At 45.2% G+C, this 23,446-nt stretch overlaps 1 protein-coding gene across 1 annotated transcript in view; it reads left to right on the top strand.

Annotated features, from left to right (window-relative positions):
- Window positions 1–5,894: 5,894 nt before the first annotated feature.
- The window catches only part of MAP6 (microtubule associated protein 6), a 73,641-nt gene continuing 56,089 nt past the window's right edge, over window positions 5,895–23,446 (top strand). Inside the window, exon 1 of the mRNA XM_046017429.1 lies at window positions 5,895–7,488. Coding sequence (XP_045873385.1) covers window positions 6,575–7,488 — 914 coding nt within the window. The 5' untranslated portion in view covers window positions 5,895–6,574. The remainder of the gene's footprint in view (window positions 7,489–23,446) is intronic.

Raw genomic sequence — 23,446 nt, 5'->3', positions numbered from 1 at the left:
GTAGACTACGGACTTTGGGTGATGTGGCACCTCTGTGGGTTCATCAATCATAAATGTACCATTCTGGCATAGGATGTCGATAGTGGGGGGAGCTGTGCGGGTGCAGGAAGAGGGGTAGAGGGGAACTCTCTGTGGTTTCTGCTCAGTTTTGCTGTGAACCTAAAATCTCTCTAAAAATTAGTCTATTTAAAATAAATATGTAAACAAAGTCTATTTAAAATGAATTACTCTGGGGCACCTGGGTGGCTCAGTGGATTAAGCCTCTGTCTTCGGCTCAGGTCATGATCTCAGGGTCCTGGGATTGAGCCCCGCGTCAGGCTCTCTGCTTAGCGGGGAGCCCACTTCTCCCTCTCTCTCTCTCTGCCTGCCTCTCTGCCTACTTGTGATCTCTCTCTCTCTGTCAAATAAATAAACAAAATCTTAAATAAAATAAAATAAAATAAAATGTATTACCCTCAAACTTAGCACTTTCAATAACAAGAAATATTTCTTAATCTCGTGTTGTTTCTATAGGTCATATTCCTATATTACTGGTCAGGAATGACTAGTGGATTTACTTGTGGTTCAGGGTCTCATATGAAGTTGTGGTCAAGATGTTGGTCAAGGTGGCAATCATTTGAACGTTTGAGTGGGTCCAGAAAATATACTCTAATTTGGATCACTCACATAGCGGATAGCAGGAGTCCTCAGTCCTTCAGCACATGGAGCTCTCCCTAGCATTGCTTGGGTATCCACAAGATGGCGGCTGGCTGCCCCAGAGTGAGAGCCCCGAGAGAGAGCCCAAAGGGAACCATATTGAATTTTCTGACCTAGTTGTGAAAGTCAAATGCAGTCATTTTCACGAGATCCTAATGGTTGCACAGGCCAGCTCTAGTCAGTGTGGGAGAGGACTTCACAAAGCTGGGCCACCAGGAGGTCAAGACCATTGTAGGCCATTCTGGAAGTTAACTACCCCACAAGGTTTTGCAAATTCATCAGCAGAAAGTAAATGTTAGTGTTTTCCTGTCATCTGCTGTATCTACAACTGTCTGTCTTTACAATCCTTGTCTGTTGGTTTTTGTTTCTTGATAAGTCTGTCAGAGATTTTATCTAAGTTAAGGAAGAACTTTTTGGATTTTTTTTTTTTTTTTTTTTTACTTTTTGAATTTTTTGATGGTCTCTAACATATGGTTGATTGATATTTAATCGCCTCACTATTTTCTTTATATTTTCCCCCCTTTGCTAGCTTCGGTTTGTTCTGTACTATCTCTCACTTCTTGAGTCTAATCACTAGAGTATTTTTACTCGTTTTTGTTTCTAAAGTATGTTTTTGGTTTAGCTGTAGCTCATGAGCTTTGCTATGCAATGTTTTTGTTTTCTCTCAGCCCTGATCATTTTCTAGTATCCCGTATAATTTCTTTTTAAACTCATGAACCAATTTTGAAGCATTTTACTTTCTGAATATGTGGAGGTTTGTGACTGTCTTATGTTATTGGTTCCTAATATCACTGTACTGTTACCGGAGAAAGGGATTTGTCTGTCTTTGGTACTTGTTTATATTTGCTTTGTGGCCTAATACATGGCCAAGTTTTATACACTCCTTATACATTTGTAAAGAATGTATATTCTCTAATTGCTGGGTGCAATTAGATCCACTTTATTGTTTAAATCTTCTGTGTTCCTAACAACATTTTATGTGTTTGTTTTACAAGTTATTTAGATGTGTTAAAAAAAATCTCTCTAATGATGATGATGAATTTGTGCATTTCTTCTTAAAATTCTGCCAGGTTTTGCTGTATATATTTTGAAGCTATATTGTTAGGTGCAAACCACATTATGTATGGTGAAATGTTTCTTCTACTTTTATGTGATGATTTTTTTAAAAAGATATTTAAGTAATCTCTATACTCAATGTGGGTCTTGAACTCACGACCCCGAGATCAAGAGTTGCATACTCCACCAAGTGAGCCAGCCAGGCACCCCTGTCTGTGATGACCATTTTTAGCCTCAGTAATGCCTTGTGTTTTTTTTTTTATTATTTTTTATTTGACACACAGAGAGATCACAAGTAGGCGGGGAAGCAGGCTCCCTGCTGAGCAGAGAGCCCCACATGGGGCTCGATCCCAGGACCCTGAGATCATGACCTGAACTGAAGGCAGAGGCTTAACCCACTGAGCCACCCAGGTGCCCCATGCCTTGTGTTTTAAGACCAGTTTTACCTGATAGTAATGTGATCGTACAGCTTTCTTTTGGTTACAGTATTTTTCTACTGTATCTTTTCCCATCATATTTCCCCCCACGTTTATGTTTCAGTATGGTTTTTTAAAAAATATTTATTTATTTAAGAGAAAGAGAACATGCCCAAATCGGGGGAGAGGCAAAGGGAGAGGGTATGAGTCTCAAACAGACTCCCTGCTGAGTGACGCAGGGCTGGATCTCGCAGACCTGAGATCATGACCTGAGCCGAAACCAAGAGTCAGAATCTTAACTGACCGACCCACCCAGACACCCCATATGTGTCAGTATGTTTTAATGAAAACAATGTCTGGTTGCATTTTGCTTTGTTTTGTGTTTTTCTCTAATCTGACATTCTCTATCTTTGACCCTAAAAGTTTTGATTATTTCCATTTACCCTTATCACTAATATATTTGGAAATATTTGTTCCACTTTATATTGTTTTTGCCATTTGCCGTGTTTTTTCCTTTGCTTATTTTTACCCTTTTTCTGGCCTTAATGAAGTTTTTTGTATTCCCTTTTCTTTCTTGTAATGTACATTTTTAAGTTGATCAGCATTTCAGGTTATAAGTCCATCAGTACCTCCACTCTCCTTACAAACAAAAAAGGACTTTAGAATACTGAAATATGATCATTCCTTCCCATCAGACATACTATTTTCCAGTATTAAAGTGCTGTTTTCATAGCCCTCAAATTAGTTTAAGCATGGCCAGATCCAAACGCTCAAGTGACTAATAAACGAAAACAGCGATCTTCAAAGCAGTGGTTCAAGCTGGAGAGACGTGCTCTTCCTTTCTCACACAGCGTTTGAGAAGCAATCACATGGCCTGAGGCTGTTAAGCAGCTGCATCCTATTAGGTCTCCCAAGATAGGTTTCTTCCATCTTGTTCTGCTACCCTCCCCTATCCAGGGTTGAATCCTGGCACCGGAATGTTCTTAACCACCTAGTCATAGTCATTTTAACTACCCACGTTCTACCCTTTGGGGATGGAGAAAGATGAAGTTGAACACAAGCAACTTCCTTTAAGGAAGTGACCTGGGACTTTTGTATGATTGCTCTTTGCTGCACAGTCTCTTGCTGGGTGACCGAGAGCCCAACCACAACTTGGAGGTATCTGTTCTGAAAGGGAAGAAGTTGAGAATGGGCTTCAGGAAACAAACTGCAGTCTTCATAGACATTACCAGAATCCTGTGTCCTCTTACGATTTTTGCTGTGTTTGCTTCCACCTTGGGCAAGGAGCTCCCCCTACCCCCCACTCCCAGTGATGGCAGAGATGATCACTAACAACTCTATTCTCATGGTCTCTCATTTTAGCAATTCCAGTAAAAAAGAGAGTGCCTCGTTACAATTAGTTCCGGCTAAAGTCTAGGATTTCCTCCTGGGGGCCCCAATGTGGATCAGCTAGTCATTTTGGCCAGGGGGACATAGTGCCCTGGTAACAGGTGTGGGTCACATACTCAGCTTTGGAAGGTTGGCTAACTAGGGTTAATCCCATCCAAACCCTATGAACTGAAAGTCAGAAAGGAGTGGTCCCCAAAAGTCAAATAATGTGCTGTTGTCATCAGAATGGATGCTGAGCAAGCCACGGTAACAGAGAACCATTAGACTTATCTCTTGGGCCATTGGATAGTTCAAGAAGGATGTATCACTGAATGTGTTTTAGAATTCCAAATGAATGAATATGGAAGGTGATATGGATAATGAAATTGCCTGGAACGCTCTTACTTACACTTCTGATAGAAGAGCTTCTACTCATCTCTCCTTAGTCATTCATTCAGCACCTTGCAAATGAATCTGTTATGCTGACCATACTGTTTGCTAATTATTTGTCTGTCTTCCAATTGTCCATAACAAACCCCTCTAATTGAGGGCTCCCACAGAGCTAGAATTCATTTGTGTTCCACAGTGCCCAGGGCACAGAGTGGGCATCAGATGAGACTTGCTAAATGAAAAAAAAAAAGAACGTCTCAGTGAACTCTCAGTTCCCCCCTCTAATTTCTAGTTGCCTTGAAAATCATTATTGGAAAGACATCAGCCAAATTCCACGGAGTTCTACAGAACTGAGGGTCAGACCAGATTATGTTGTTTGTAGAAATGTATCTCCTAATGACTGGAAAACAGTGCCAGGCATCATTTTATTTATGGAACTCAAATCAAATCATGAAAGACGAAGACCCAAATAGGAGGAAGTTCAAAAGATAATTGATGAATCAGAGTTATCTTCTCATCCTGTTTGACTCCAAGGTTTAAAAAAAAAAAAAAAAACCCAAAACACAGTGGTGTTTTGCAGTTCCCAATCTAAACACATAAATGACTTTCTTCCCTAGAAACGCCAATGCCAGCTTACTTGATGCGGAAAACTCTGCCTGTCTTGGAGAGAAACAGAGTTGAAGGCTAATGAACGTTGCTAGGGATAAGGAGTAGAGAACGATGCAGGAAATGTAAATGGAGGGATATCAAGGAGAGACCAAAAGGTAGTAGAAAAAACAAGAAGTCTTCCTGAAGAAGGTGTTCAAGTGGCTGGCCTGCTTGGAAAGCTCCACCTAGGCTTTCCTGGGTGGGTACTTTGAATACTAATAGCTACCATTCATCGAGTCACTGCTATGCACCAGGTGTGGTGATAAGCATTTTTAGTGCATTATCTCATTTTAATTCTCAACCCTGCAAATTCAGAATTGGTACTCCTGTTCACAGATAAAAGATCAGAAAGGTGCAGTGAGATGTCCTTGGCCATACAGCTAAGGAATGTAAAAGCCAGAATTTGAATCACTGTGGACTTCATTTGACTCAAAGCTTCTGCTCTGAGTCCTTAACTCTTTTCACAAAATGACTTTGAGATAGTTCTGATTTCCTCCATTCTACAAACGAGGTTACTGAGGCCCAGGGATGACCCAACTTGCCCAAGTGACACAGACAGTGTGTCAGAAACAATCAAGCCTGTTGGACTCCGAAGTCTACTGTGCGTCCTAGGTAGAGGAAGAACAAAAGCCAGGGGTCAGGAACATGCCAGTAAGTCCCTGTGCATCAGGCACGACCCTGTCCTAGGATATGATTTCCTTGTTTCTTTTCCATCCCCCCCCCCAACCTCCACACTTAAGGCCATTCCAAGAATTTTCTTTTTCCTGGCTCTCCCCAGTATGGCCTCTGGGCTGAATAGGGACTTGGAAGTTCTTGGTAGGCTCTAAGACACCCTTCCCCCAAAGGTCCCCTAATAAAGAAACAGCCAGGGCCCCACCAGCCTGGGAACTCTCACATCCCTACACATCTGAACAAGGTTTGTGCATGAGTGACTGGTGCTTGAATCAGGAACCAGCCAAACTGAGTTCAAATTCCGCCCCCAGCAACTGGCCAGTAACACCAGCTTTCTTTTTTAAAAGCGTCTATTCTGGGACAGACATTTCACTAGGGATATCCTTCATATTTTAAAAATTGAATCCCCCCTCCTCCACGATTGGCCCCATTTTACAAAAGAGGAGCCTGAGGCTCCTGGCGGAGAAGCGACCAGAGTAAGGACAGCCAGTCCTCACCATCCTGGGACTTGAAGCCACCCAGGCCCCAGATTCTGCTGTTGCCTAGGAGCCGAGGAGGGAGGAGCTGCCAGAGCGCAGGGGGAGGGGAAAGAACCAAGCGAGCTACGGGCAGCGCGCGCTGACGACAGCAGGTGATTTTTTTCTGCAGCGCGCTTTCTCTCAGCGCCTTCCCTGGATTTTTCCCCCCCGTCGCCGAGCAGTAGATAAGGGTGGGGCCGCTTCCCTGCAGCAGAGACGACAGCGGCAGTGGCTGCGGCATCATTGGGAGCAGCGGCTGCAGCAATGCTCGGTCTCCGCTGGAGGTGAATCACCTCCAACCCTGCTAGGTGGCCGGCTGAAACGGGACGCATCGGGGAAGGAGAATAGAGTCTCGTCCGAGGCCCCTGAGGCCACCCTGCTCGGTCCTTCCTCTACGCCATGGCTTAAGCCCGCAGCCAACTCGCCTCGCGTCGCCTCGCTTGGCCGGGGTCTGCGCGCCGCCGCCGCCGCAGCAGGGAGGGGCGCGACCCAGACGCCCTCGCCCGGGGACTCCGGGACGCCGGGTGGCTCTCCCATCGGTGCCCGCAGAGACTGCGCTCCCAAGACCTTTGCAGGCGGCTCCCGGAGGCGTTTGCTGCCGGTAATCGGGGGGACTTTACGGACTTTATCTCAGTGATAGCTTGACCTTCCTGGGTACTCTCTGAGGGAGGAGAGAGAGGTAGCTCAGGCCACCAAGGGAAAGAACAGTGGGAACCAGACTGGTCGAGGGCCGAGGGACTGAAGTAAGATTAGAGACTTGCTTTAGAGCCACAAAAAGAAAGAGGGAAGGCCAGCTTTGCAGCTAGCATCATGGCGTGGCCGTGCATCACGCGGGCCTGCTGCATTGCCCGCTTCTGGAACCAGCTGGACAAGGCGGACATCGCCGTGCCGCTGGTTTTCACCAAGTACTCGGAGGCCACCGAGGCCCCGAGCGCCCCGCCGCAGCCGCCGCCGCCGCCGCCGCAGCAGGCGCAGCCGGCGCACGCGCCCCCCTCGGCGCGGGCGGTCGCCATAGAGACGCAGCCGGCCCTGGGCGAGTTGGATGCAGTTGCCCGGGCAACGGGGCCGGCGCCGGGGCCTAGCGGGGAACGCGAGGCTGCGGCTGCGGCGGGCCGGAGCGGGCCGGCCGCCGGCCCGAGCTCCGGCTCCACCTCCAGCGCAGGCCCCGCGGACTCGGTGATGCGTCAGGACTACCGCGCCTGGAAGGTGCAGCGGCCAGAGCCGAGCTGCCGGCCGCGCAGCGAGTACCAGCCTTCCGACGCGCCCTTCGAGCGCGAGACCCAGTACCAGAAGGACTTCCGCGCCTGGCCGCTGCCGCGCCGCGGGGACCACCCGTGGATCCCCAAGCCGGTGCAGATCCCCGCGTCCTCCCAGGCTTCCGTGCCGATTCTCGGGGCCTCCAAGCGCCGGCCGCAGAGCCAGGAGCGCTGGCCCGTGCAGGCCGCCGCGGAGGCCCCAGAGCAGGAGGCGACGTCTGGCGGAGCAGGTGGCCCCGCCGCTGGAAAGCCCTCGGGGGCGGACGAGCGCGACACGCGCAGGAAGCCTGGGCCCGCCTGGATGCTGCGTCGCGCCGAGGGGCAGGCGCCGGAGCAGACGCCGCTGCCCGCCGCCCAGGCCCCGGTCCAGGCACCGGGCCCGGAGGCTGGCAAGGGGCGGGCAGCGGCGGACGCCCTCAACAGGCAAATCCGCGAGGAGGTGGCGAGCGCGGCGGGCAGCTCCTACAGGTGAGACGCGGGCCGCCGCTCAGGCGACGGGGTGGGTCACCCTTACCCTTTTGCGGAGGCTGCCCGGGGGTGGGGGATTGGGGTGGGGTTCATTCTCCGCATGGCGGGCCTCACGTGCAGCCCCTCCCCTGCCAGACCACACCCTCTCCTCGGCCGCAGCTCAGACACCCTGCCGAGGCTGACTTCTTTCTGCTCTTTCTCACTGGAAGGCTGTTAGTACTATCCGTCCCCGCCTGCCCAGGTCTTTCCCTTTACCACGTCGGCATCTTTCCCCCCATCCCCGCCCCACCTCAGATCCCCGCTTGCTGGACCGAGACCCTTGGCAGTTTCTTCACAGGCGGTGCCATTCCGCCCCACCCACTTCAGCGGCATCAGCCCCTCTCTGCCGGCTCAGTTGTTGCCTATATCAGCCTTGGCGCTCCCCCACAGGGCCCCGTCCTCCTAGAAGAAGAATTCTTTCTCAGTGGCCAATCCCCTCCTCCCTAGCCCAGTTCTCTCCGCCTTTCATTCTTCCCTCCCTCTCTCAGTCCCTGGGAGACACCCAAACACCACACCCTTTTCTTGATTCCCAGCACGGCTCTTACAGCTCACCTTCCTCCTACCCTCAGGCTTTGAAGTCAGATTCCTTCCTCCTCTCAGTAGGGTGTCACACTGAGCACATTTCTTAACCTTTCTGGGCCTTAGGTTCTTAGGTGTAAGACGCGATTGATCATAGATTGTTCTCTTAAACTTGCTTGTTCATTTATTAATTAAATATTAATATTTAACTTATTTTTGAGCACCTGCTATATGCCTGGCCCTGCTCGAGACATTGTGAGGATTACATGAGATGGCCGGGGAGAATTAAACCTGGCACGCAGTAGGTGATGAGAATGTCTTAGTGCCCTTACAATCTTGTGCATGATCCCTCATTATTCTGATTTCCACTTCCTAGATACCTCCAGCCCTCTCCCCTATTGATGCATTTCCTTTCTCCCTTCTCTTTATGTTTTCCAGTTGCGTTGCTCATTCCATTACCACCAAGACCCTCCTCTTTAGCACATTTAAATTCCCTCTAAATGAATGGCTTCAAGAAAGCACATATCCATTTTCTTTCTTTCTCCCTCCCTCTTCCCTTGCCTCTCCCACTCTCCATCCTTCTAGAATTCTCTCTGTGCTGCAGCCTCAGCCCTTCCAACTTGCTTTCTCACCCTTTGTGCCTCCAATATGTTTTTCTGAATGCTTAGCTCTGCATTCTCCCCTTATGTTTCCACCCAGATCAAGCACTAAGAGATCTCATTTGACTCTGAACATGTAACATTAGGCTTTAGGGTCTCTGGGGAAACAGATGTGCAAGATGAAAAATTGAGCTAGAGGGGTTCAAAATGTGGCTTATGGGGTACTTCATCAATGCCACAGCCAGTTGCCTCCTTCCTGCAGAAGACTGTGGTTGGGAGGACTGCAGAGTTAGTGTCTTTTGCCAAGACCAGACTGGTCTTTCTCCAGTGAATGTACCAACCACTCCCTCATATGCTGAGGGAAGCATAGCGGAGATAGATATCCTCTTTTTAAAGACAAAATTCCTCTCTCTCCCAGGTTTTAAGTCTAGAAAGCATTTCTCAGTGAGAAGGGGCAGCTAATATTCGGCTCTGACTCCATCTCCCCATCCCCCCCCCCACCCCACTTGGCATTTCTCTCTTGGTTTATTGTTAGCACAACCACAGTGGTCCCCGAGGAGTGTACTACTTTTTTTTATGGCTTTGGGTTGGGCAAGATCCTTTTCCTTGGTTCAGAGTCATCAGAAGTAGAATTTGCACCATATCTTTGTGCTACTGCCAAGGGAGAACCAAAAAGAAAAGGAAGCAAATATGCAAGGGGCATAAAAAACAAAACCAAGGTGTAGTTCTGTGATTCTGCTTGTTTCCAAGGCAGGCCCCACTTCATTCCCAAAAAACCCTAAGATTCGCCCAACATCACAGATTTCTGATCTGTCCTCCTCATCTTCCTACTCCCACTCCCTGCTCCTACTCCTGGGTAGTAGTACCTGGAGGCAGGTGGAACCTTAACACCCACCATGCAGGAAACTACCCCTCCCCACCTCCAGAGAGTCAATGCCAATCAAGAGAGATCCCAAATCTCAAATCTCCTTTGGTGATCCTACTCAGTTTATATTTCCAAGTCAATAGGACTTGCTTTGTCCATGAAGAATGGGCTAGACAGTCAGGGGATGACCTACCCTTCAGATACAACCCACTCCAAGTATATTGGCTTGCACCTTTGTTCCATACGTCTTCTTCTCCCAAAACTCCACCTTCACTGTATAGTAAGCATGTCAGGCTTTACAGTTAGGATTATACTCATACTGCAAGTGATGGGATTGAGTGGGGGATGGCTCTGCTTTTGCAGCTGGTGAAAATGATTATTTTTAGTGGCCATCAGAATCAGAACTCCACCAACCTGTCAAAAAAAAAAAAAATCTCTGAGCACCTCAAAAGAATTTTTTTTTTCTCATTTGGTTCTTCTGTAAAATTTAATTATGCATGTGACTTTGGGGCCAGCGGTTCCATTTTGCTATATAATCAGAAGGGTTTGGACGTATTAAGAGAAAGAGTGTTGCTAAGAGACATCAGTTTCCTTAATGGACAATTTAAGTGCATGACCAAGTTGGTGTGAAATTTAATATTGTTTTCTGTTTCAGAATAAAAATTAACCAATAGGGAAATGCACTTTGGGTGAAAGTAGACATGAAGAAATAAGACAATTAATCAAATATCCCATAAAGAAAAAAATGCCTGGAAATTGTAGGCTTATCTGGAACATTGATTTTCCTTCCCTATTGTCTCATGTTCTTTTCCTTGCTATGATTCCAAATACCTCCTGAATCTAAGTATGCCCCACGACCGGCATAGATGAGTCTTAACATTGCCTTATTAGAAGCCAGGTTGGGTTCCATTTCAAAGATAATTTGATTTACAAAACCCTTTTCTTCTGCCACTCTACATAAATCATGGTGTCTTACACCGTGGTGACTGGTTCATCTCATGGGCTTTCCAAGTGACATCTGTCACATGACATCAATGTGAGCAGTTGGCTTAAATAGAGAAAAGGACACGCAATCCATCAGTTTACATATTGGCATATAATGTAAAATATACAGTCAGCTTGCGGAGACATATACATACTCATTGGTTTTTCTCTTATGATATACAGTCAGTAGAAAATACCAAACATCCTTTGACACGATGATTTTGAGAAACCTTCCCAAATCAACAGTTCATCTAATTCATAACGTATCTGCACTAGCCTGGGATTTTTGCATTAAGTGCTACCTTGGGTATCTTTTGTTATTCACAATCATGAAGTTGATTAATTTTTAGTACACTCATTTTACATAATGATGTTATAAGATTGAGAAGCATGTCTCTGTTACCACTTTGAACGTTAAAGATGGATTTCGCCAGGCAGCCACTTGTGACTTTAGACCTAGCATTCTCAATTAGAAAAGAGATGAGTCATGAGAAGGGGATTAAAATTCCCATCTCAGTCCGTCCCATTGCCCCAGCCATCAGTTAATAGGGATAGATGGGGTGGCAGGTGTTCCCCATAGAAATGCTAATGAGAGACTTCTCCTGAAAGAAATCAGCTGAGGCACCAGGAGGTAGAATTAATAAACCAGAGGCAAAATATTTGACAAATGAGAGCAGTAACAAGGAAATTGGAAAGAAAAGGAGCCTCTGGTATCTGCCTTACAGTCTTCCATGAAGGTTAGAGAAAGGCCCATCTGACATGGATTCTGCTGGCAGAACTGCCCTTTGCTTCTAGAGCAACTCCCCACTTCCCTAATTTCTTCCTGGGCAAGTCTCAGCGATACTGCAAGGCCAGTGTCAGATACTGAATCTTTAAGGATATCTGTAGGTGCTGCCAGAGCCAATCTTTCTTGCATTCCCTTTCTATAGTCTGTGCACTCCCATTGTCTGCTCGATTATAAGATACTGTTCTCTGTATCTGCCTCTGCCACCAGATCACAAACACTGGGAGAGAGGGCTGTATTTTGTTCATCTCTCTATGCATCTCACAGTGTAACATTGTGCCCAGGGGTCGTATAGGTTTGCAGAATCCAGTAAATTTTTAGAATTTGATGAAAATTTTGTTCACCTACACATTGATTCATTTCATTCAGTTTTTTTTAAGTTGGATTTAATTCAGAAAATGACCACAAAGCCCCTGCTGTGTATCAGACAGGATGCTGGGGATACCAGATGAATAACTTATAACCTTTATGTAAGGAAGTTATGGCTGCCTTAATCAAGATAAAGTCCATTCTCTACTAGGTTAGTCCTAGAAGTAGATGTTCAAATGACGACGGGCAGCAAACCTTACAGATCTCTTGTCCCTTCAACCAGGGCAATGACCCTCAACCTTGACTGCCCTGTGGAATCATTGGAGAGCTTTAAAAACGCTGATGCATAGAGGCCCTGCCCAGAAATTCTGATTTAATTGGTCTGGGGTGTGGCCTGACCACCTGAATATTTCAGAAATGGTCCCAGGCGACTCTCATGTGCAATTCAGGTTATGACCTACTTCCCTAAGTCAAGGGTTCTCAAAACTCAGTACACCCAAGAATCATCTGGCTAGTTTTCTAAAATACAGATTCTTGGGCCTCATCCTCAGGCATACTGGTTCAGTAGGCTTAAAGTAGAGCCTAAGAAACTACATTTTAACACGCAGTCTAGATAATTTTGATGGAAAATACTGCTTGGAGAAATTGGCTGTCCTTAAGGTATTGAGTTTTCTCATACACAAAAACAGTGTTGGTTGCCATTTATTTAAGTCTTTGATGTACTTCACTTACATTTTGTAATTTTCTGCACAAGAGTCTCTCTCTCTCTCTCTCTCTCTCACACACACACACACACACACACAAATGCACACACTTTTTAAAAAGATTTTATTTATTTAACAGACAGAGATCACAACCAGTTAGAGAGGCAGTCAGAGAGAGAGGGGGAAGCAGGCTCCTTGCTGAGCAGAGAGCCAGATGCGGGGCTCGATCCTAGGACCCTAAAATCATTACCTGAGCTGAAGGCAGAGGCTTAACCCACTGAGCCACCCAGGCGCCCCTCCCTGCACACACATTTTTAAGTTTTATTGTTCTATATTTAAATCCTTAGTAATATAACTGGATTTTAACCTTATGTATGGAATAAAGCAGGGAATCCAGTTTTCTTTTTTGTCTTATGGAAACTCATTAATCCCCAAAGTGCAAGTTTTCCTCATTAATGTCTCCATGAATCTCCTCTATTGCGTAAGGGTCACATATGTTTAGATATATTTCCGGGATATCTGTTCTATTCCATTATTCTGAGTTAGTGCCACACTACCACCTTTTCTTTTTGACTATGATATTTCCCATTATTTTCCTATTGTGAGGAGTAGATTTTGTTACATTTTTTAATGGTTTGTTGCTCATATGTGTTAATTTTTGGATGTTGATCTTGTATTGAGGAACATTATCATGCTCTCTATAATTAGTTTTGTCTGCAGACTCCCTTGGGCTGTCTGTGGAGATAATGTATGTTTTTAGCAAATACCAATTTATTGTCTTCCTTTCCAATATTTACATATCTTGTGTGTGTGTGTGTGTGTGTGTGTGTGTGTGTGTGTATACTGCTGCATTGGTGAGGACACAGGGTGTAGTTTTGATAGTAGGTGATATTAGGCATCTTTGTCTTAGGATGTGGAAATGCTGCTTATGTTTTAAAAACTTCTCAAGTTGTATCAGGTTTGAGGTTTGCTCTTTGTTTCTATGAGATAGCTTCATATCAGATTAAGAAACTTCTCTTTATCCTAATTTACTAAGGGTTTCTAAAAATGTGGATGGGTATTGAATTTTGTTGACTGCTTTTCCTGCATCAACTGAGATGATCATATGGTTTCTCTTTTTGAATCTGTTATTAGATTATTTTGATATTGAACCATCTTTGCATTCCTGAGATAAACCGTACTTGTATAAAAATACAGGTTGTAGTGTTGAATTTGGTTTGCTATTTTTTATTTGAAATGTTTACATATATATTTATATCATCCCCAAAGAGGGAGTAGAGAAAATTAGCCATCAGAGAATGGAGTTCTGAGGGATACAGGTATTTGGGGGAGTACTGGCAGCAGAAGGAATAGCCATGAAAAAGACAAGGAAGGAGTGATCAGAGGGGTAAATCAGAACAGAGACATAGCACAGAAACCACACGGAGTGCCTAACTCAGCAATGCCTTATGCCTCTTTGGAATTTTTTACTGAGGAATTACTGTGTGCAAAACATTTTGCTAGATCAATGGTTGACCTTGTGCAGTTAACTCTCAGAGATATAATGTTGACCGAGACTAACCCACAAAGAGGAAAGGAGATAAGATATAGGCAATTATTGGTTGCTGTCTTGGGGGGGAAGAAAGGTACTTACTGCATATATGAATTAAAAGAAAAAAAAAGTCAAGCCAGTGATAGTCCTAAATCTACAATCACTAAGAATCACTCAATTTCCCAGACACAAAACTAAAATACTCCAGTAAATGTCCACTAAGATTAAAGAGCTATCTCTATAATCAATGCAGCTCTGGCTTTACAAATTATGTCAGTTGTATAAATGTAGACCTGCGAGCTTCTAATTCTCTGCTGAATGAAGAAAACTGCAAGATGGGCCTCAACCAACAAACTAAAAATTCTCTGGATGTTCACTAAAAGTCCTAGTTTTCACCATTAGAATTAATAATAGTAGCTAATTGAGTGTCTACTATGTGCCTGGTGGACTGCTAGAAATCTTAGATGCATTTTCTCGTACAACCTTTACAGTAGCCCTGCAGGAATGGTACTAGTACTTCCCTGTTGGGGCTTAGGACCTCAGGGCCTCTTGTCTGCCTTGAGGCTTTTAGATTTGAAGGCACAGACTTGGCTTAATGCTGTTTCTCAATACACGGCACGTCCTTCATGTCATATTAACATGTATTATCTCAACTCAGTTTCAGTCCACTACTTAGTGTCTACTCTGTTTCAGGCTCATCCCTAGGATGACAAAGCCGTCCTCACTCTTGAAAGGCTTCTGTGTATTAGGTGGAGACAAGTCTGCTAAAAAGTACCCTAATAAGAAGTCTGTGCAGGGTCTAGTGGGGCACAGAGGAGAGAGAGGTTAAGTCTGCTTGATCTGAGGGCTGTCGGAGAAGGGGTTTGGGAGAGAGGGGACTGGCAGGGGATCTTCAAAGAGGGGGACATTGTGGGGAAGGGGTCAATCTGAGTAAATGAATGAGAAGAGAAATTGTAAGCAGTTCTGTGCCCGCAGCAGTTAGAGGTCTCACGGGATGACAGTAGAATGGTGAAGACCAGGTGGGGAGGCTGGGCCAGCACCTTTGTCCTATAAGCAAAGAGAAGGGCCTGATTAGGTTTGGGATTTGGGAAAAGGTGACTTTGACGGTGGTGGAGGGATGGAGTGGGGGCATGGAGCTCAGGAAGGAGCTGTAGTCTGGGGCAGAGATGGTGGTGACTCCAGCAAGGAAAGAAGGCAACAAAGCACTGACACTATTGGATGCAATAATGTTGTGGCCAAAGAAAAGCAGGTCCAAAGGCAAAGAGAGGAGGCTAGGACATTGCTCAGATCTCATGCTTTGGATGTCCGGGGAAACAATCATTCACTGAGTAGATAACACCGTTTTGAACCAGTTGAATTTGAGGTGTCTTTTTCCAAGGTTGACATGGGGATGTCCAGTAGAAAGTGAAAATAGAAATCTGCCCTGCTGGTTAGGTTGTAAACTGGTACAATCCTATAAAACTCTTCAACATTATCTACTCAAGGTAAACATATGTTTTACTCTAAGACCCAGGAACTGTCCTCTTGAATGTATACCCAAAAGAAATGAGGACAAAAGAGTTGTACAAGAATGTATATAGCAGCTTTGATAATAGCTAAAAAGAAAAAACAAAGCAAGTGTCCATCAACAATGGGACAGATTGTGGCATATTCATATAGTGGGTTGTCACATGGCAGGATATGGCAGGGAGAATAATGCCACCCCAACCCCCCACTCAAGTATGTCCACATCCTAATTCCTGGAACATGGGAATATGCTATGTTACAGAGCAAAAGGGACTTTACAGCTGTCATTACATTAAGCATCTTGAGGTGGGGGAGTATCCTGAATTATGGGCCCAGTGTAATCACAGAGATCTTTACAAGTGAAAGAGTCAGTGTCGCAGTGATGCGTATGATAAAGACTCGGCTAGACATTGCTGGCTTCAAAGATGGAAAAGGGGGACATAAGCCAAGGAGTGCAGGCAGGTGCTAAGAAACTGGAAAAGGCAAGGAAATGGCTTCTCTCCTGGAGCCTTCAGGAGGAACACCTTGCTTCTGGTGACACCTTGATTTTTTCCAGTGAGATCCATTACAGACTTTTAACTTAAAACTAGAACATAACACATTTGCATTGTTTTAAGCCATTCAACTGTGGTAATTCATTTCAGCATCTGTAGGAAACTAATGCACAGTTTCTCAATCTTGGCACTGCTGACACTTTGGACTGGATAATTCTTTGTTGTGAGGAGCTGTCCTCTGCCTTATGGCATCCCTGGCCTCTCTCCACCCCATGCCGGAGCACTCCCCTCTGCACCCTTGCCCTTGCTAAGCCATGAGCATCAGAAATGTTTCCAGGCATTGCCAGAAGACCCCTGCAGGGGGAAAAATTGCCCCTGGTGAGAACCACTGTTGTATGAAAAGTAAAATTACTGCAATACTTTATAATATGGATATATCCCACAGCCGTGGTGATGAATGAAAGGAACAGATACAAGACACTTACTGAACGATCCCATTTATATGGATTTCAAAAACAGGCCGAAGGAATTGACAGTGGTGGAAATCAGAATAGTGGTGATCTCTGGGATGGGGCAGGTAACTAGTTGAGAAGGCGCACAAGAGAACCTACTGAGATATTGGAATTGTTCTGTATGTTGATCTGGGTGGCGATTATGTGGATCTAGACATGCGAACAATTAAGGTTAATGGACTTTATCCTATGTATGTTACACCTCAACCAAAAATTTCAAAACAAATATAAGCCAAGTAAATGGAGATCAAAGTTGGATGCTCAAGAGAAAAGGCAGAACAGAAAAGATCTGGACCTGGAGCTGTCAGTGAGAATCAGACCCACAGGCATCAGAGTGGGTGGGGCATAAAGAGGGTGGGAAGTAGAGACTGCTGGGGGCGGGGCCGGACCAGCACTGACTTAGGGTTAGGCGGAAGAAGAGTCAGTCTGGGGATGAAGATGGGCTGTTGGTGTCTATTTGGAGTGAGAGCACAGGCCCCAGCTCTGTTCCCATTTCCCACCTCCCCTACCTCTGGCTTCGTGTTCCCTGCAGGAGCTACCCCGCTTCTATGTAAAGCATCATAGTACCCTTCCCTAGCCTCACTGGACCAGCATTGCCTATTGCCAATGTATATTTTCTCGCAAATGACTGAAGACACTTCTGCAGGACTAAGCCTGGCGTAACCTCTGTTGATGGGACATTGGGCTCCAGCCCCCAACCACAAAATACACCATAAGTACCTACTTGAAACACTGCCTCCTTCCTCCTCCACGGTGCTGCTCCCTGTGGTCACTGTCTATTTCGTGCAGTGACCTCGTGCTGTCTTTTTGGCTCCCACTCTCCTAAGCCCAGGCTGTCTCCTTCACCAACTTGTTTTTGCAGTGGGAGAGGGTTGCCTGTCTCACTCCTCCTTATCCCGAACTCTCCACAGATTCCCTTCCCATCCAGAGGAAGAACTAACACCTCGGGCTGCAGTCGAGGCTTTTCACGATCTGACCTGTCTGGTTGTTCCCGGCATTTTTGCCCACCGTTCCCCACACTCACCTGATGCTTTTTCCTGGGGGTTCTCAGTTCTGGTTGTACATTGCAACCAGGGGGGTTGCATGGGTGGCCCAGCAGGTGATTTGGCCAAATCACAGTCTGACCTGGGCCTTCACCAGCCCTATGTGTAACTGTGGCTGGATTTTGCTCCCAGTTTTCCCTCCTGCTCTCCTCTCATCTTCCTTCTAAATCCCTCCCATCCTTCAGGGCTTTTATTCCATTGTGGAAGAGGCTTATACTGTAAAAGCAGGGAATTAGGTTGGATTTATTTGATCATAATAGCATAATAATAATAATGCAGTGGGCTTAATATTATTTTTATTCTGAGTTCAGTGCAGCATCTTCAGAGCATGCAAAAGCTGGGGCTATGGGTTCTGAGGATTTAAGGTGCAGAGCTCATCATCCCCGCTCCCAGGAGCTTGCCATCTTGTGACGCAGGTAACATGGATACAAGCATCCAAAGCACCGGGTAGGGCCTGCTGAGGGTTCAAATCAGGGGCCAGAGATCTCTAGAGCCACAACGAGGGCTGGTTAATTTTGTTGGAAGATTTGTGGATGGGATGGTGGGATGAGTCCTGGGAGGTGTACTGGTGTCCTGTCAAGGATTTGCTGACCATTAAAACTAGGTTCAAGTCATTTCTCTGTAACTTAAAAATCTATGTGACCTTGAAAAAGTCTTTTGTTTTCTCATAAGTAAAATGGAGATAATTGCACAGTAGTGACTTCAGAGTTGTGAGGAAGATCAGGGGGCAATAACACTTTCCCCAGTGCACGCCCATCACACTAAGTGCTGGCCACATTTATTGTTATCATTGACAGAACAGACTAGAGTCAGTAACCAATGAAAGTCTTTCAGTCATTCACGCAGCAAACCTCTGTCAGGTCATGTAGCAGACACTATGCTAGGACATGGGGATATAGAAATGAATTGTACATATTCCCTGTCCTAAAAAGAGCTCTAGTGAGAGAAACATTGACAACATTATAGTATTAGTAGTATGTGCAATAGTAGAAACATGGAAAATGTAGAGGAAAGGGCGGGGGGAGTCTGCCTCAGTCTGAATCAGGGACCACTTTCTGAAGGAGGTGTACCTGTGCAGTGTGTCAGAAGTGTGGAATTAGTTCCATTGGGAAGGCAAGAGGTTCGGAGCTATATATTCCTTCCTGCAGGTCTTTAACAATAAGCTAAAAACAAAGAAGGCCACTTAAGAGTACAATACTTACTAGTAATTTCAGCTCCTCTCAGATGTCTAGCTTTATCTTGGGACTTGTGTTCAAATTCTGCCCACCACTTGTTAACTGTATGACTTTGGGCAAGTTACTTAACCTTTCTTATCTGATTTTGCTTCCTCGGTGGTAAAATAGAATCAATAATATCTATCTTGCAAAGTTGCTGAAAGACCAACTATTCCATTAAGTTTGTGACTTGTGACTCTCTTGCCAGTCTTTTTTTTTTTTAAGATTTTATGTATTTATTTATTTATTTATTTGGGGGAGAGAGAGAGAGAGAGAATGCAAGCACATGAATGGGGGAGGGGTAGAGGGAGAAGGGAGCCGACCATGGGGCTTGACATGGGGCTTGATCCAAGGACCCTGGGATCATGACCTGAGCCAAAGGCAGATGCTTAACCAACTAAGCCATCCAGGTGACCCCCTCACCTGTCTTATTTACCATTGTACTCCCAGCACCAAGTTCACTGTGTGGTATTTAGGAGATGCCTAATAGATATTAATTGAACAAATGAATAATGATGTATGTACACTACTTAGCATAGTACCTAGCCCATAGTAAGCACTCAGTAAAAGACAGCAATTCTCATCATCATTATCCCAAGTGGGGTTGAGTACCACTCAGCTAATAGAAAGAGACCATTTTGCCCTTCTGTGTGCACAGATTCTGAATTTCTGGAAAGAGAACCATGAAATGTTTAAATAAAAGATTTTCTGTGACTATTTTTGAGTCTGACCTGGAGGATTGGGGAAGACTTCAGAAGAGAAGGTAGCATCTGAGCTGGATCTTGAAGCATCGGTCTCATTTCCGTAGGCAAACTAATCAGGCAGGCATGAGGTGGCACATTCCAGGCAGAAGGGAGAGCTGGAGCCTGGAGAGCTAGCTATGCTCCTGGAGAATCACAGACATTCAGATATGGCAAGTGTTTCAAGTGTGAGGAGTGACATAGCAGGAGATGAGTCTGGAAAGGTGTAGAAGCAGTGATTGGTAAACTTTCTATAAAGGGATAGATAATACATACTTTAGGCTCCGTCAGCCCTTATATAACAAGAAAGAACAAATTTCTCAAGTTTTAATGTTGAAATTCAAAATACGATAATAATAATTGAATACAATATTTTGTAATATAGGTCTACCAATGAGAAGAATGGCTTTTTTTAAGGGAATAACATTTGCTGAAATGAGATTCAAAATTAGTATTCCCCTTCATCATTTTGATTACAAATATTTATCTCCAAAAGTCATTCTTAGCTCATAGCTGAACAGATTTGGCTCATGGACCAGTTTGCCAATCTCTGATCTGTATTATTATTTGTTTAAGATCTATTTATTTGAGGGGCGCCTGGGTGGCTCAGTGGGTTAAGCCTCTGCCTTCGGCTCAGGTCATGATCTCAGGGTCCTGGGATCGAGCCCCGCATCAGGCTTTCTGCTCAGCAGGGAGCCTGCTTCCTCCTCTCTCTCTTTGCCTGCCTCTCTGCCTACTTGTGATCTCTGTCTGTCAAATAAATAAATAAAATCTTTTAAAAAAAAAAAAAGATCTATTTGTTTGAGAGAGAGAGAGCATGCAAGAAGCGGGAGGGGCAGACAGAGAGGGAGAGAATCCTTAAGCAGACTCCCTGCTGAGCGTGGAGCACCATGTGACCCGGGGCTTGACCTCAGGACCCTGAGATCATGACCTGAGCTGAAATCAGGAGTTGGCTGCTTAACCGACTGAGCCACCCAGATGCCCTCCGATCTGTATTGTTGAGGACAGAACACCATGCTATCAAGTTTCAGACTATTTAAGTGTTGAATAACCTGACACAGTGCCTGAGAATACTTGGTTTGACTGTTCCTGATTAAGCACATCGCTATTCTTCCCAAGTGGCATAGGCATTCTCTTGTTTCCTTACAACTGAAGAGCAACAGGGCACTGACGTGTGTGTGAGAGAGTCTCTTTGTCTTCATATATAATGGGTCAGCAGCCCGTCTCTCACAGCAACCATGGACACAAGTTACGGGAGTCGCCGTTGTGGAACAGTATCAGTGTCTGGCTGCCATGGCCATTTCATGTGGGCTTCTTCCGGGAGCTGGAACAAGGCTTTAAAAAAAAAAAAAAAAAAAGTAGATAAGGACAACGTGCTATAATAAGGTGCCTGAGGACAAATCCCCTTGCCTGGAATGAAACCCCTACCATGAGAGGACTGTGGTGACAGCTCAAAGAAGTTCTGTTCCGGCCCTTCTCCAAGGGCTGGCTGGGAACTGGAGAGATTCTTGGTGATTCCAGATGCTAAGAATCTAATCTTTTCACACCATTCTCTGGGGAGCCTTTTATTTAGCACATCATAATAGTCCCAGCCCAAACTACATTTCTCAGAAGGTGATACGTTATAAATGCTACCTTCATCTCTATCTAGATGGAACAAGTTGGGGAAAGAGTGTTACTTTGCTAATAAATCAATTCACCCCAGTTCCTATTTGTTGAGTACTTCCTATGAATAAGACACTCAGCTCAGCTCTGGGGAGATGACTGCGGGGTCTGCAGTTGGCACTTCCTGATTCAGTCTGTGTCTGTTCCTACTTCAGTAGTAGGGAGAAGGATGATGATGAAGGTGATGGTGATGATGGTGATGGTAAAGGGAGAAAAGGGCAGGAGGAGATGATGCAGAGGCAGAAACATGGATGCTTTCGACTAAGCAAGGTCTTTAGGGGTGGGGGTAATTGAAGAGGGAAGAGTAGTGAAGAAAAAGTGAAGAACGGAAGGAAAATTAGTAATCCCAGCTACTGATCTGATCACCATGGTGCAGAGGATCAACCAAAAGACCTGGCACCAGAGAAACCTCAGCTCAAAGCTCAGCCTTCCCTCTTACTGCTGATGTAACCCTGGTGAAGTCATTCCAAGGCTCCGAGCCTGAATTTCCTCCTCAAGAACATGGCACAATGTTATCCATGTCGTAGGTCGCATGGATGTGTCCCTGTTTTATGAATCATTAGGTCCTCACGGTGAACATTTTAAATATTAACACTCAAAAAGAAGCATGGAATCTGTCTGCACTCCAGTTTAGACAGATGAGTCCCTGAGGGACAGGCTCTGAACTAAGTTGGACGACAGCTCTGAACTAAGTTGGACGACAGCTCTGAACAAGATAGAGGCCGTTCACCATGGAGAGAGCAGGAGAATGAGAGATGCCGTGTTAAGCATGCACTCCAGCTGCTGGTTGCTAAATATAATTGTGATGAATCGGGGCCAGGGAAAGCACAAAGTGCTAGGAGAGCATTTGATGGGACCTGACAGGCCTAACCTAGACCAGGCGTTGGAGCTGTTGTCTGAGGAGGTGGTGTTGGAGCTGAAGCGTGGGGGGTGAAGGTGAGCCTCCATGCCTGCCTGGCCTCCTGTGGGCCTGGCTGGAGCCCCTCCTTCTGGCTTCATTTCCTGGCCTGTCAGTAATGGGTTGACCTAGTCCCCTCTGCAGGCCTTCCTGGCTAAGGAACCACATTCCAGGATCCCCTTAATCACCCGAGTGTGCGATGTGCGATGCCAAAGCGCCCTGTCCTGAGGCTTGCCGGAGAGAGTGCAGGGCAGAGGAGAGAGCACGACTGCAACAGGAAACTGATGACATTGAAGAGTCAGATCATGGCCAAGGATTTGGTTTCATCCACTTGATACTGCTCTCCTTCCCCCCAAATATCTGATGCTACCTTGTCTGAGAAATCTTTGAAGCACTTTCTCTTTTTTTTTTTCCCCCTTAGAAGTTAAAAAAAGGGGTTGCTGGGGGGAGGTGGGATTGGGAGAGGGGGAGCGGGCTATGGACATTGGGGAGGGGAGGCGAACCATAAGAGACTATGTACTCTGAAAAACAACCTGAGGGTTTTGAAGGGTCAGGGGTGGGAGGTTGGGGCAACCTGAGGGTTTTGAAGGGTCAGGGGTGGGAGGTTGGGGGAACAGGTGGTGGGTAATGGGGAGGGCACGTTTTGCATGGAGCACTGGGTGTTGTGCAAAAAGAATGAATACTGTTACACTGAAAAAATAAATAAAATGGAAAAAAAAAAAGTACACTACAAAGAAGAGTGCAGCACCCATATTCTCACTACCCAGAATTTTAAAAATTAACTTTTTATTATATTTACTTCCAGTTTTGTTTGTGTCAAAGCACGTTTTTCTTTCATAATAAAGAAATTTTTTTTCTTTTAGAAATTCTTTCTAAAGAAATTCATTCTCTTTGCCCACCGGACCCAGACCCATTCTGCTCTTCCCTCTACCCCACGAGGCTCCCACTCATGACTTTGGGGTGCATATCTCTTTATCTATAAACTACAGAGGAAATTACATTCGTGTGTATGTGTTAATTTATTTTTTATATAGTATTTGATGACTTTTTAACAAGTTTTTTCCTTAGGTATTTATTTTTTTAATAATCTCTGTACCCAGTGTGGGCCTCCAGTTCACAACCTCAAGACCCTAAGTCACATGCTCTACCAACTGAGCCAGCCAGGCGCGCCTGTGTTTACTTAGATGACAGCTAACACTGTGTATCATTCTGTGATTTTATTTTTTTCACCCAACATCATATATGCTGAAGAAATACAAACAAGCAGCCATAAGCACCCACTTATTTATAGTTCCTTCCTGTTAATGGCTGTAAAACCTGCCAGCATTGAATATATCACATGTTATTTATCTTACTCTATTTATATTAGGTTTTCTTAATTTTTAACTATCAAAAATGGTGCTACAGTGAGTATCCTTATACATGTCTCTCTGAAAATATATAAGAGAAGTGAAACTGTTGGATCTAAGTTATATGCATTTTGCTAGATATCGGTAAATTGCTCTTTTTACTGGCTGGACTCATTTATACTTCAACTAATCGTGAAAGTATC

The sequence above is a fragment of the Meles meles genome, chromosome 8, assembly GCF_922984935.1.
Source record: "Meles meles chromosome 8, mMelMel3.1 paternal haplotype, whole genome shotgun sequence".
Lineage (NCBI taxonomy): Eukaryota > Metazoa > Chordata > Mammalia > Carnivora > Mustelidae > Meles > Meles meles.
This window is presented reverse-complemented; position numbering and strand designations above follow the sequence as displayed.